The following is a 15,594-nucleotide window of genomic DNA, read 5'->3' as shown; positions in this document are numbered from 1 at the left end:
ACTGTAGAACTCGAATTAGGGAAACATTAATTTGATTATAGGTAAAGAGTTGGGCTATTCCCTTGAGGAATTAACCCAAAATAATCAAAGAGCTCTTCAAGTCACCACCTCTCCAGATATACAATTGTATTCGGCTGAGTTCTAATAGAATGTGTCACGAATTGAATTTCGGGACGAAATTCTTTCAACCGGGGGAGACTGTGACAACCGTCAAATATTCGAGTTAGTTCTAGATTTGAATAAACTTAGTTACACATATAGGCATTAAACATATTAGACTTAGTAACTAGAAGCTAAGTTATAACCTAGTGGAATCTTGGAAACAGATAGAGACAATGGATAATGTGCTTGGATTTCACATTGGTATGTGAATTCTACGACTACTTAACTGTAGTGACTATCCATAACATTTCAAGAATCATATACACACATCATGCACTTGACCTAGAAGTAGAAGTGATTTCAAAGTCTCATAGAAACTTAAGTCAAAGTTGAAGACTAGGGCTAGTATACTTGATTCCTCAATTTCGCTTGAATCTCGGAATCACTACATACAATGCCAATAAACAGATAAAAATAAATTACAAACATTATTTATAGCTATAAAAGAGTTATAATACCATAAGATAATTTGAAGTCTCAAATATTCAATTTATTTTGATATTCAAAGTTTATTAAACTTCAAAACCCTAAAAGCCCTAAAACCTAAATTTTATAAAATTTGACATCAAGAATTCTATAAAAATAATTATGAAACTTATAATATTATCTTATCATAATAATTATTACGAAATACAATCAATGAAAATAAAGATTTAGTTATTAAAATCTAACCTTGATTTATAATTCAAAAATCAAGACTTTTATGCATAAAAACTAGGTTAAGGTACACATTTTATAAAAAGTTGGACACTTTTATAAAAGATTTGAATTTTTAGAAAATAAAAAAGAGAGAGGGAGCCTCCCCCCCCCCCCCCCCCCTAAAATTCTTCCTCTCTCTTCCCATTATCTCTCTTCCCCAAAATTTGAATCATTTCTCACCTCTCCACACTTCACCTCCTCATTATCTCTCACACTCTTCATCACCATCACATTTTCTCTCTTCCCCTCACCCTAACCACGAAATTTTACAGAAAAATGGCTCCAAGAACACACCTTAATATCTAAATATTCTTCATTTGAAGTAATCTTGAAGGTAATCTCGAATTTTCTTTCATTCTACTTCACTTTTCCTTCAAGTTTTGTTATTTTCCTATACCTTCTCCTTGTTCTCCTTCTTCATCTTCTTCAAACTTGTTTTCTTTTTTGTTAAAATGGCTTTTAGAACATCATGGATGTGTTTTAACACCATGCATGTATGATAAACAAGGTTGCATGTTCATGATCTTAGTGCAAAAATCGATTTTAAGGATTAAAACATCAAACTCAAGTTAAGAGTTTTTGAGAAACAAATTTTTGTTCATAAATGAATGTATACATTTTGATAAGTTTTAATCTTTTGATCTCTGGAAACATAACTAGAATATAAGTTTATCGTGATTTATTTAAGATATTTCAAAAGATTTACTCAAGGAAATGATGAAAACTTACTTTTCTAACCAATCATCATGCATGCAATCTGCCAGATTTCTGTACTTGACTTTAGACTGCCATATCTCACTCATTTCTTAACCAAATTTCGTGATTCTTTTCCTTAAATATAATATTTTGAGTTAACATTCCAACCCAACTGGTCTCACTATAAAACATTAAATATCCGATTTTTGGCAATGTTTACAAAATGGTTGCGCAAACAGCTCTTTTTCTGTGATCACCATTTTTGACTTGCATGATAAATGGCCTTAAACCCAACCATAAATCTGAGGAAAAATAATTTAGAAACTTAACATATCTAGTGAATGATGGCTGAAATTTCGTGGCTTAAAACCTCAGTGAATTGGCTACACAAATTCATGAACATCAGCTACATTTACATCTCATGCACCATTGCATGCAACATTTCTTAACTTGTTTGGATTCATTACCCTCATTTCCCTTCTGAATACATTTTTAACATTTTTCCTTTTGAAATCCCTCACATGCATGAGATCATCTGGAAAATTTCAATAGCTTTTATTATTTCTTTGATTTATTAAAATTATTGTTAAAACCAAGGGTATAAATCACATAAAATACTTTCAGAGGTCAATAAATCCTGAATAAATTTCTGGATGATCCTTATGGTGAATAATGACCCCTCACCAAATTTCATCAATTTTTGTTGCTATTTGATACGATTTCCGATTTTCTTTTTGTTAGGGTGTAATAAATCACAAAACCACTTTAGAGAGTGTGAAAATTGTATCTAACAATTTCTACATACCTTACCTGTGATAGGTGACTCCAGAAAATAATTTCAAGATTTTTGATTATGTCTTACTATTTTTCCCGATTTTTGGTAATTATAATGGTTTAAAAATGGGAAAAATAGTTCTGATTATCCAAAATTCATGAAAATTTACCAGGATATCATATTGTACAGTAGGAGGTTACATTAAAAGTTTGAGGATTTTTCTCAACTGTAAACTATTTTTCTCTTATTTTCTAAAGTTAATTGCACTAAAATACACTTAAATACACATAAATACCCAAAACCCGTTTATACATTATGAAAACCACTTTTGCTATTTTTCCCAGGTTGTTTATACTGTAAATGATGTTACAAAAATTTTTGGTAATTTATTTTAATTGTTTAATATTATTTCTTCAATTAATGATTAATTAAAGGAATAAAACAAGGAAAAATAGAAATACCCACTGAAAAATATGTTTTATATTTTTCCAAGCCTAGTTATGTATACTAACTGTTAAATAAAAAGTTTGGGAAATTTTCTTAACTCATTGCTATTTTTCATGAATTTATGGTTATTCAAGAACCTAAAATGGTGAAAAAATAGTTACACAACTCAAAAATTCAAGAAAATTTATCTTGAGGTCTTTGACATCAATTAAAATTGAAATGCAAAGTTTGGGATATTTTAGAATTGAATTGATTTAGTTTTGAATATTTAATCATTGGAACACCTTTATAATGTTAAATATTAACATTTCAATAATGAAAATTTTCCACTTAAATTGTTATATAACAATTGATTCTTTGAAACTTAATTTCCACAGAAAAATGTTTGTAACTTATTGATATTAAATTTTGATACAATATTTGCATAATTCTATTGTAGTACCATGTATACTAGTGTTAGATTTCGATTAGAGACTCACTAGCAAATACCATTATTGTAGGAATCAATAGTGATACGAGTGGAGCATAGTCAAGGTACCATTTGCATCATCTCAATGCATATTGTGAGTATTCACACACTCCCCTATTTTCGGTTTTTAAATGTTTTGGGGTGGAAAAGCATGTCCTAAACTTTTTATGTTCGTTGTATTTATTTTGACTTGTATGAAACTTGGTTGCTATATTTCGCATGTATGTGTATGTTACTTTAATTCATGAGGACTGTATCGCGGTTAAGTCCCTGGAATCTCTAGACACAACTCATTAACTCTTTTGAGCCTATGGTTATTATGGATAGCGCTATCAAGAGGTAGACAACTCCTCACTCGCACGATTCGCTTGAGTGCATTTTACCATTTTATACACTATGTTTGCGATACACATAGTACTCAATAGGGCACGATTCGGTCATTAGGCTTGGGTTGTGAACTCATGAATGGAAACTTGATGCACGTACTATTCTTTATACACATAAGAAACTTGTATTCCCATGTTAGCAATGATACTTGTATACTTATTTTAGCAATGAAACTTGAATACTTATTTTAGAAACGAAACTTGTTTCTCATTATAGCAATAAACTTTGTTTCTCATTATAGCAATGAACTTTGCTTCTCATTATAGCAATGGATTCTATTTCTCATTACAACAACGAACTTTTACTACTGGAAACTTATATACATGTTTTAGCAATGAAATTGTTTGCTCCTGGTAGCAACGAAATTGACAGCTCATTTTAGTAATGAAACTTGTTTACTCGTTTGAGTAACGAACTTTATCTTCCATGAAAATATGAATGTTGCATCTTATTCGGGAAATATACTTTATTTCACATGATAACAACGAACTGTGTTTACAAACTTATTTACTCCTAGCAATATACTTTTATTATTGGAAACTTTTATCAAAACTTTGATTTCAACTCATGAACCAATATTATTTTGTTAAACTTGTGAGTACTCACCAACTATTTTTATAGTTGACGCTCGTTTTACATGCTTTTTCAGGAATCGTCGAGTAAGTGGCACTTAGGGACACCTCAATTTTAGGAGCATTCGCATGTGTTGTATTTCTATTTTCATTGTAATTTCTTTTAAAAGTTGTTCAAACATGTTGTAAATTTGTAATGGTTTTTAATACTATGGTTGGTGTTGTCTTTAAACTTTTGCTATGAAACCCTTTGTACTGCCACGCCTCGTGTTTCCGCTTTAGCGGGGTATGATAGTGAGATCCTCTACCACCAGGGGAAGGCCAACGTTGTAGCTGATGCACTTAGCTGCAACGCATTCCCATCCCCGATCAGAGATATCTACATGAGGATGACAGTAGTGACACCACTTTGGAGCGGATTCGGGAGGTTGATATTGAGGTTATGAAGGAAGAGTGTCGTAAATGTGAGCGAATTATAGTCTATGTGGCCTCATTTGATTATGACACTCGTGGGTTATTGACCCTGCATCGGAGGGTCAGGTTCCTTACTTGGGCAAGGTACACCAGGTTCTGATGGATGAGGCCCATAAGTCGAGGTTCTCCATCCATCCAGGGGCGAAGAAGATGTATCATGATCTTCTCCCTTATTATTGGTGGCCCTGCATGAAGCGGGACATAGCTTGGTACGTAGAGCGGTGCTTGACCTGCAGGAAGGTCAAGGCCGAGTACAAGAGACCTCACAGCCAGACGCAGCCGTTGGATATCCCTGTGTGGAAATTGGAGGATGTTACTATGGATTTTATCATGAAGCTTACCAGGCCTGTACAGAGAGTGGATTTGATTTGGGTCATCGTGGATCGGTTGACCAAGAGTGCCCATTTCATTCCGATCCAGGAGAGCATTTCGGCCGAGAAGCTGGCCGACATCTATATCAGGGAGGTAGTAGCTCGACACGGGGTGCTTGTTTCAGTGATTTCTAACCGAGATGTATGGTTCGCTTCCAGACTCTGGAAGAAATTTCATGACGAGTTAGGTACTCGTCTGCACTTTAGCACGACTTTTCACCTGCAGACAAATGGTCAGAGCGAGCGGACCATCCAGACCTTGGAAAATATGTTGCGAGTATGTGTTCTAGACATTGGTGGTAGCTGGGATACCTACCTCCGTTGGAAGAGTTTTCCTACAATAATAGCTATCATGCTAGTATCGACCGTCCTCCCTTTGAGATGCTTTATGGGAGGAAGTGCAAAACCTTGATATGTTGGGTTGAGGTTGGGTAGAGGGTCATGAGGAATATTGGAGTATTGAAGTGATAATCAAGACGACAGAGAGGATCCAGTAGATCCGAAGTAGACTCCAGACGGCAATAAAGTAGGCAAAGAGTTACATCGACAAACGCCGATCGGACCTACAGTTCCAGGTCGGGGATATGGTCCTTCTGAAGGTGTCACCTTGGAAAGGTGCCATCCGCTTCAGAAAATGGGGCAAGTTAGGCCCCATATATATTGGACCTTTCAGGGTTATAGCTCAGGTAGGCAAGGTGGCATATAGGTTGGGTCTTCCAGTCGAGCGTAGTTAGATCCACAACACTTTTCATGTCTCCCAGCTACGTAAATGCTTAGTGGATGACTCTGCAGTTGTAACTTTAAAGGACATTTAGGTAGATGAGAGCCTGAACTACAACGAGAGACTGGTAGCCATTCTCGACAGGAAGACGAAGGATCTAAGGAACAAGAGGGTAGAGTTTGTGAAGGTGTAGTGGCAGCACCATAAGGGCTCGGAATGGATTTGGGAGTCAGAGGATGTGATGAGGGAGCACTACCCAGAGCTTTTTCCAGACAAAGTAGACTTTGAGGATGAAGTCTAAAATAAATGGGGGAGGGGGGGAATTTTCACTCCTGGTTTTTGGTATGTATTTAAAATCATAAATTATACACTTTTATAGAGGAACTCGACGAGTTGAGAGGCCTCAACTCGATCAGTAGGCTGGCAGAAATCAAACCCTAGTTTTCAGGGTTTTGCACCCTATTTAAAGGCCTTAATGTTTCATTGTGGCCTCCCTCATTGTCCCCTCAGTCTGGAGCAAACCCTAATTGTGCATTTTTCCCCATTTTGAGTGTGAGTGATCCTTACGAGTGTTCTTCGGTATTTTTCTTGAAGAAGTTTGATGTTGGTGGTGCAAGGTCGAAAGGAGGAGCTTTAGATTCAGGACCTTCAGTGTATTGCTAACCATTTGGAGGTATAAAGTCGATACCTTGACTATTTATTTACTAGAGCTCTTCTTTGAGAAGTTTGTGGTCTCAGTATCTTGTTTTGGTGTCATTTATGGAGTTGAGCATATTATGAAGTTATAACTTCAGACCTAGTCATTTCACGGCCTGTTGAGACTTAAAATTGCCAGCTTTATCAAGTATTGGTCCTCCTCTATGCCCTAGGTCCCATATAAAGCTTAGTTTTAGGGTTTTTAGCCTCTTGATACCATGCATGGATATAAAGTTAGCAACTTTATGTGGTATCTCATCCCAAGAGGACCATATCTATGGTTTGGAGGCATTAGACTCGCTTGGAAGGGACTGAATGAGTTTAGACTAAGGAAACTCAACGAGTTGTTTACCTAACTCGACGAGTTGGGTCGTGGTCCCCCAACCTTTTTTATTACTGAGTAAACTCGGTGAGTTGAAGAGATGCCTCTGTTGGTTGGATAGCGTTTTCTTGGCTTTTTGAAAACAGAAGGAACTCGACAAGTCCACAAGGGAACTCGACAAGTTGTACTAGAAGGTCCCGGTTCTATTGATAGGAGAAACTTGACGAGTTAGTGAAAAACTCAGCGAGTTGGGTCACGATTTCAGGGTTTAGGATTTGTGGAACTCGGCGAGTTGACTTTAACCCAAATGTTGGTTTTGACTTTGACTTTGACTTTGACCAAAGTTGATCCTTAAGGGGGGTTATGAGCATGAAATGGTAATTAAAGGAAATATTCTATGTGTAGGAGTTTGAGTGAGGTTGATTTCAGAGCCGAGGACAATTCAGTTACTTCACAACATTTGAGGTGAGTTACCTTCTAGTAGAAGTGGGTCGAAGGCACGAATGTCGACCCACTAGTAGTTTGTTATAGTTGAGATGATTGTCTTTGTAATAATTGTTTGGTATGCCACTATTTGTTATGCTTTATGTGCTAGTATGTTATGATATTATGTGATAGTGGTAGGAGGGGTAGGATAGAACTTATTACTGGTCGTAAGGACTGAAGGGGTGTCACACCCCCGAACCAGATGGCGGAAACGTCCGGGGGCTGTCGTGACTCAATTGAATACCATCACAATGAATATACATGAAACATAACATTATACATCACCAACATTTGGAATGATACAACTGGTAGCGTTTACAACCATTACATTGTTCCAAAACATTACATTCTCAAAAGTAACTGTTCGATACTAAATTAAACCACAGCAAAACGTCATAGAGTACAATTCATCCTTCACTTTATCTGTTACCTGAGAATACAAGTATTTTGAAAAAACGTCAACATATGAAATGTTGGTGAGTTCATAAGTAATGTTTGAAATCCAATGTTTGTAATGTTTTGAAAAAAAATCACCAGAAAATCCGATATTTTCTGAAAATAGAATAACGTAAAAATATGTGAAGATCCGTGAGTATGCTTGTTTGAATTCTATAGATGTAAGCGTAAGAGTTGTGAAATTCGACATGTAGTTCGTAAATGTACTTGTTGAAAACCCTAGGAAAACCCGACATTTTCCTATCACTTTGCTTTAGTTATTTGGGTACTGTTGTTTCGTTACGTTAGAGGTATTCGTTGAGCTCCGGAGGCATTGATTATACAGAGGGTGGTGAATTGTTGTATCGTACGTTAATGAAAACGTCCAATTGGAAACCGTGCTAGTGATCCCTTAGGCGTCACTCGCACTTATTCACACAACTCAATCCTCCCGGACTTGTGTAGTCCCACGACCGGAGAGAAAAAGTGAAGGTGCGAAACCCTCGGTATTTCCCTGCGTCGTTCAAGACCATTGCAATTGCGAAGGGCCCGAAGCCCAATCCGCAATCGTGAGTTACCGACTTTACTAGCAACACTGAAGGACCCTTGGGGACCAGCAGCATGTTTGCCATTGAAAGTCCTTTTACACGCGGTCGAGTCGCATTAGACCCAACTACATGTAAGCAAGTGTCCTTTGGGCCTAAAGATCATGTCATCGGGCTAGCTAGGCTCGACAAGCATGATTTGCAACTTTTGGGCCTAAGGAGTGTACGTCGACGTATTGAGTAATTCCACGAGAGTAAAGAGTTCCAAGAGTTTCATATGTGTATTGAGCGTTATAGTGTTAGTAGTTTTGGATTTGTTATTGATTCGAGACCGAATCAATTCGTTTGATAACGATTGTTGGTGATATTGTGTATTGTAATTTATCGAGAGTCGTAGTGTCAATCTTTGTTCACAACGAGTGTATTGAATTACCCTTGAAAATTTTCTGTTTACAACCCCTCTTAATTTTGTAAATTTACTTTTTCACCCCTTTAGGTAAAATAATTTCCGGTTTAGTCCTTAAACCATTTTTCTTGACATTTTAACACCAAAAATTATTGAAATTAATATTTTTCAGCATATTTTTCATTTAAAACAGTTTAAGTCCCTGAAATTGCAGTTTTCTCGGTTATAACCCCTCTTTTTCGCAATTTTTACATTTTTGGCCCAATTTGGAAAATTTTTGCAACTTTGGTCCTTTTTAAATTTGAAAAGCGTTTTAAACCTTTGAAAAGTACATGTAACACTAATAGTCCACTGTTTTACAGGAAAACACAGTTTTGGCCCTCCAAAACAGAAAATTTCGCATAATGGGCCCTATTGGGCCGAAATTGTCATTTTTAGCCCATTAAGCTTGAAACTTATGTTTTTGATCTTCCAAAAGAGTATATTTTCAGAAAATACATTATGGAATCTGTTTTGACTCATCTCACCCATCAGATTTCGAAATATTTCATTTTGGGCCCTTTAACTTTGTATTTTTAACATTTATGTCAAAAAAATGAGTTTTTAGCCCAAAGTATGTATTGTTAAGCCACTTAGCTATTTTTCTTGGTATACTTTGTATGTAGTAGTATATTTCATGCTAGTATAAGATATATCTCGGTTTTTAGCAATTCATAACTAGATCTAGCATCAAAATCATACAAAACATACATATAAGCATAGAAATCAACCAAAACATACACATAATGATGGATCTACACCTTTACTTGTATTCTCCCCCACAAAAACTTATAAAAACCGAAAATAAGGGGGTATGAAGCTCACCTTGAGTTGTAGTTTCGGTTTTGAAGAGAGAAAAGAAGAAAATTTCGATCCTAGCAAGTCTCCTTGGTAGATCTCGAGTTTAGTGACTTCTAAGGTGCATGATCACAAGTTGGAATAGATTTAGAAGAGATTTTTGATGAAATGAAGTAGCTAGATCATGGATTAGTCATCAACTTACCTTAGATGATGTGTTTGTGGGAAAAACCTCCTTGAAAAGCTCTTGATTCTCGAAATTTTTGAAGAAGGAGGAAGGAGATGTCCTTCAAGACTTAGAGAGAATGAAATGGATTTTTGTGAGTGTGTGTGTGTTGTGTTCAGCCGAGAGCAAGAAGAGAGAGGAGAGGAGTGTGGTTCTTGAATTGATTTGCATGAAAACATGAGATGGTGCATGGGAGTCCTATGGATAATTATGAGGTGGCATAGGAAAGTCAACTCTCTTTCTTTGGTTGGGCTTGGGCCGAGCTTTGGAGAGAAAAAGATGAGTATTGGGCCTTGTATGCTTAAGCCCATTTCATGGTTATGTTAAGTGATGTTTGGCCCCAATTAATTATAAATGTGATTTTTATGAGCTACTTAAGGCTAAATTAGGTTAATTATGGTCCAAAATAGTTCATAATATTTGATTTATTTCATTCTAGGCCCAATATGGCCCAATATGTTGAAATAAATGAAAGTGGGTCCAATTAGAGCCCATTTAAGAGTTCTAAACCCAAGATAGTCAAATTGGAAGTTTATTGGTCCATTAGGCCCAATAAGGAAGTTCTAGTCCAAAATGGACCTAAATAAGAACTTCTAGGGTTTCCAATTGCTTGTTGACTATTTGTAATGCTTGTATGGTGTATTTGATTGCAATTTTGTTGTCACAGAGTAAGCATCATACATGCCCTTATGTTTTTGGATTCATAATCCGGCTTAAGTGTTGTAGTTACAAGGTACAAAATTTCTAGTTGTGACAAGGGGTAAGCCAACACCCAGATATGCTAGGAAATATGTGATTTATGTGTATATGCTATGGTATTATGTGATAGTGGTAGGGGTAAAATATTCATTGGTTATGGGTTGAAAGAGACCGAAGGGGTAGGCCAACACCCAGATATGTTAGGCAGTTACTGGTTGAAATAGACGAAAGGGGTAGGCCAACACCCCAGATATGCTCGGTAATATGTTATTGTATTGTATGTGGTATTATGGGGGAACTCACTAAACTTTGTACTTACAGTTTTCAGTTTTGGTTTCAGGTACTTCCTCTTCGAAGGGAAAGGAGCCGGCATGATCACTGCGCATCACACTACGTTTTCCGCACCAGAGATCTTTGGAATTGTTACTCTGATTTTGTTTTAGCATTAAATGTTTTGACTATCGATACTTTGGATTTGATATGAGTTGATACTATGATTGTATTCAAACAAATGGTTTTATAACTGTTTTATTAAAAATGAATTTTTGGTTGTAATTTTTAGGATGTTACAGTTATGTTTCAGGTAGTTTTGATGATCGGGGCAAGGCGATTTGTTGATCGTTCACATCCTTCATATTTTATGAGATTTGATCTTGGGATACTCTTATTTGTGATTTTGACATTTTGGACACTATTTTTCTGAAAATTTATGTTTTTTGGTTAGTTTTGAAAAAAAAAAAATTATCTTGACACTGGGATGTTACAGACCTGATTCCTAATAGCTTCATAATGGATGAAGTTTCCTATTTTATCCATTAGAAAGCTCCAAACCATAAAGATCTAGATTTTAAGTATGAAAGGGACGGAAAAATGCATCTTTCTCTACTTAATTCATTAAGTTCAAGTCTCCAACCTTCAGATCTGAATCAACATTATTTTTAGATGAATAAAGTTTCCAACTTTATCCATAATAATGTTACAAACTTTCAAGATCTAAACTTTCAATATATAATAAAAAGTTAATTGATGTGTATTATTGGTTCTAATTGTTATTAACTATTTTACTTTATTATGCTAATATGACTACTCATTGAGCTTGTTAAGCTTACGTTGTAGTCTTTGAATTGCTTTTCCAGGACCAGTAATACCTATAGGGGTTAGGGTGCAACCGAGTGATTTAAGATTGTGAAGTTCATGTATAGTTTTGACATTTTGTTGTAAAAAAACTGTAACTACACGGCTCAGGTCCTCTACGCATTTTGCTATTGTATGTATTTATAACTACTTGTATGTTGTGGTTTAATATGAATGCATACTTAGTATTTTGTTTTATAAAAGTGAAAACATGTGGGTGTACTTTATGTTAAATCAGTAGGTGTTATCAATAATGTCATTCCATCATAAATGAACATGTGTGAAGGTTTCTAGGGAAAGGATGGTTTATAAAGAAGCTTTGGGGTGTATTAGCTTAGTTGGCATCCTACGCAACTAAATGAATCCATGTAGGCAACATGTATTCCAAGGTTTATCGTTTGGTATGATGGAAATATGATAAAAGCTTTAAATAACAAAACTTATGAAAATATAAGACATTAATGGACATAAAATATGTTTTAGGGTAAAATTGTTAATTTCTTACAAACTTAAGGGTTTCTCTGACAATATCATTGTTTAAATTGGTTTGATTGACGTAACAGTTTTGATCTGTATTATCGTATTGACTCCCCAACTTTTTTAATTTGATTTTCGTTTAAAAAATAATGAAAACAAAAAAAAAATTAAGAATAAATAGAAATACTTAGACAAAAAGCCTATCACAAAAAATGAAAAAAAATCGACCGATTATTGTCATATTCAACACGGAGCATTAATAAGTTTTTAGCTTCTAGCATTTAACAAAATGTTTCGTTTTAAACAAAAACAAAAATTCGGTTTGGCACAAGTTTTTAGCGTTTAATTTAAACAAAACACTCCAAATTTAAAAAGCTATATCATGTATCGTTTAACAAAACGTTGCTAACTAGTTTTACCGAACACGCTCTATATTAATTATTTTATTTTATTTTTCATTTCTGTTAAAGATCCATCAATTTTCATTATAATTTATACATCTTAATCTATAGTCTAAATCTTGACCGATTTTGATTGGAGGTTAATTACGTTTTTATGTTTTCTAAATAAAAATGTTAGGGATGTTACACACAAAACAAAAAGCAAAGCAGGATGTATAGCCATCATGTATACAATTTTCTTTTTCTTTTTTTTCATTTTTTAAACTATAATTATTGAATCCATGAAGTTTTCTTTTATAATAGTACTAGTTTATAACTCGTAGAAACCACGGTTATACAATTTATTAAACTTTTAAAATAAAAACTAAAAATTATTAAGCAAATATTTTAAATAAATTATTACTTAAGAGATATTTTTAGTTATGTAAATTTATCTATTGATTTAAATAAATATATGAAATTATATCACTTTATAATTTGTATTAAGTTTATTTTAATTTTTATTCTAATATTATTAATTTATTGTAATTAGAATGAGAAATTTATAATTTGAAATTTAAAATATAGAATAATATGATAACACATAGCAAAAGAATAATAAAATATGCATTAACTAAAAGATTTAATAAAATAAAGAATAATAAAATATGCATTAACTAAAAGGTTTAATAAAATGACACGTATCAAGAAAAGAATACAACTATTCTTTTATTTAATAGAGAAGATTATGTTATCTTATACATCTATTAATTCATTGATTAATAAATATTTAATTTTAAAGACTTATAATTTATAAAAGTTCAAATTTAATACAAAAGTATAAGCAATTAATCCAAGAAGTGTCACAAAATCATTAATAGCCCAAATCAAAATGGAAGTTGCACATGCTTGAAGAAGAGGATGCCACAGATATGACAAATTATCTTTAGTTCAAATTCCAATTCCTTTTAATTAGGCAAATCCCCTTCATTCAAAAAACATTCCACAAGCCAAATGTCCCCCTAATTCTCATACAAAACCACAATTTCTTTTCCAATTACAAGGAAAACACCTTATGACCAAACAAATGTTATTTTTTTTTTTTAAAAAAAAAAAAAAAAAAACACTTAAAGCAACTTGACACCTGCTTCCCTTAAAGAATCAATAACAGCTCTAACTTTTCCATGGTATCTTTGCTCTTTTTTATACACCACAGAAACCGCCGGAATATCTTTAAGCAGCAACCTCTCACCTAAAAGCTTCCCTATCTTGGCGGCAGCCGCCACATCTCTGGTGCTTTGCTGGCTATTATTCCATGCTTCCCGGAGAGCCTTCTCCTGTGAGCTGGCGGCAGACGCCACGGTGGCAGTTGGTGCATGGATCACCTGTGCACTTACGTATTTGTTTGAAAAATGCATCTTTAAAAGATACGGTTTTAAATAGTTTGTGATCCTTTGAGCCTTCACTGGTGGAGGAATCACCATATCTGTTTTAAAAATAATTTATTGATTATAAAAGTGAATTTATTGAAAATCAAGAAATAATGGCTTTTTAGGTAAAAGGTTCATAATGTAATTGTAACAGCTTTTGTGACAAGTCACTTGCAAACAAAGACAGATTGGAAATTATTATATATAGTAATTATATATAGTTTTGTATGTTGGTATGTTGGGTCCCTGTGTAGAAAATAAATTATAAAAACTGTTCCTGTAATTTACATAAAAGGTCTATGTGCAGATTTTTTTTACAGAAACGGTCCATGTGTTTAAGACTTTACTATGTTATTTCCAGAAAGTTCATATATGAAAAAGCTGCATTTAAAGGGTTATTCTATAGTTGGACAACTTGTAGATTTTTAGGAAAGGGTAAAAAGGAATCATAGCATTCTTAAGAAGTTAAGGGATGTAGTTTTCATGGTTTTTTAAAACTTCTATAAAGTTAATTTTTGGCCCAAAGAGACTAATCTAAAAATGCTTAAACTTGCAACAAATATCAATTTAGCACTGAAATGCTACTAGGTTTTGAGATGCCAAATGACAATATTGTTCTTATTTGAGACCTGTTAAATGTTAAGTTGACTAAGCTAGTTTCCAATCACACAAGATACAAACAAATGTTTCATGAAAACAAGAAATAATGCAAATAACTGAAACAACGCAAGATAAAACAATAGATGTTGGAGAAAAGATATGTAAATCAAAGTTTTCAATCTTATTCTATCCCACTAGTCTGTGATAAGAGGCTTTGTTGTTGCAGCCATCTTTTACAAGCTACTCCAATGTTTAGGAGATTGATGTGTTCGAAACACATAAAAATCCAATTTTAATTGTAATTTTTCTCTTAGGCATTTCAGCAAACAGTTGGTGCGATAGTTAATTTATTTTGCCAAAAAAAAAACACAGAAGTAGATGTGGCTTTCATCGTATTAAGATTCTGACATCGTGGCTCACCATCAATTTTCTAAAGGTATGCAATAAGAACGAGGAAGCTCGAAACAAACCCTAATAAATTTAATTCAATTTTTTCAACAAACCCTATTCAATAACTTGTGTCTTTCATTACAAAATGGCAACGAGAACATCAAGCCTATACAATTTGATGTCAAAATATAGTATAATCTAAATAATTCTAAGGGATCAAAGGAATCAATTTTTGGGTATAATGAGTCAGTCATACAATCAAATAATCACACAATACATAGGAATTTTCGAAGTGTTGAAACTTACCTTCTTGTTTCTAGTAGAAACGGCAGGAGAAGATGGTGGAGCTGAGAGGAGAAAGCTGCAGCAGTCGGAGCGTGAAAGAACTACCGACAGAGGTTCAACGGTATTCAGTATACAGGACGCACTATGCACTTCCCTTGTGATTTAATTACCAGTTAGCTCAGTCTCAAACAATCGCTACATTACATATTCGATCGGCCCAACCCAATATGTTTCAAGTTTCAAACTGCCCATTAAGTTACTTTGAAAAAAAAAAAACAAAATAAATAAATAAATAAATAAAATTAAGTAATCACACCATTTTTTGGGGTTTTTTAAAGAGTAAATTATTCAAATGGTCCGTATAATTTAGACTAATTTACATGTTTGGTTCTTAATTTTTCTTTTTTATTCGAATCGTCCCTATGATTTAATTTTATTGCATCGTTGGTCCTTGATAAACTTAAAATGACCAA

At 34.1% G+C, this 15,594-nt stretch overlaps 1 protein-coding gene across 1 annotated transcript; it reads right to left on the bottom strand.

Annotated features, from left to right (window-relative positions):
- Nucleotides 1-13,257: 13,257 nt before the first annotated feature.
- LOC145045104 (Ribosomal L18p/L5e family protein) lies at nt 13,258-15,299 on the bottom strand. The gene is made up of 2 exons (XM_078993448.1): nt 15,143-15,299; nt 13,258-13,902 (listed from the first exon to the last, which is right to left on the bottom strand). The coding sequence occupies exon 2, from the start codon at nt 13,898-13,900 to the stop codon at nt 13,544-13,546; it is 357 nt and encodes a 118-aa protein (XP_078849574.1). The 5' UTR covers nt 13,901-13,902; nt 15,143-15,299; the 3' UTR covers nt 13,258-13,543.
- Nucleotides 15,300-15,594: the final 295 nt, after the last annotated feature.

The sequence above is a fragment of the Lactuca saligna genome, chromosome 5 (assembly GCF_052625555.1).
Source record: "Lactuca saligna cultivar CGN05327 chromosome 5, ASM5262555v1, whole genome shotgun sequence".
In the NCBI taxonomy this organism is placed as follows: domain Eukaryota; kingdom Viridiplantae; phylum Streptophyta; class Magnoliopsida; order Asterales; family Asteraceae; genus Lactuca; species Lactuca saligna.
This window is presented reverse-complemented; position numbering and strand designations above follow the sequence as displayed.

What these genes read in the sequence shown, in the direction of transcription:
- LOC145045104 (XM_078993448.1), bottom strand. Translation starts at nt 13,900, where the DNA reads ATGGTGATTCCTCCACCAGTGAAGGCTCAAAGGATCACAAACTATTTA.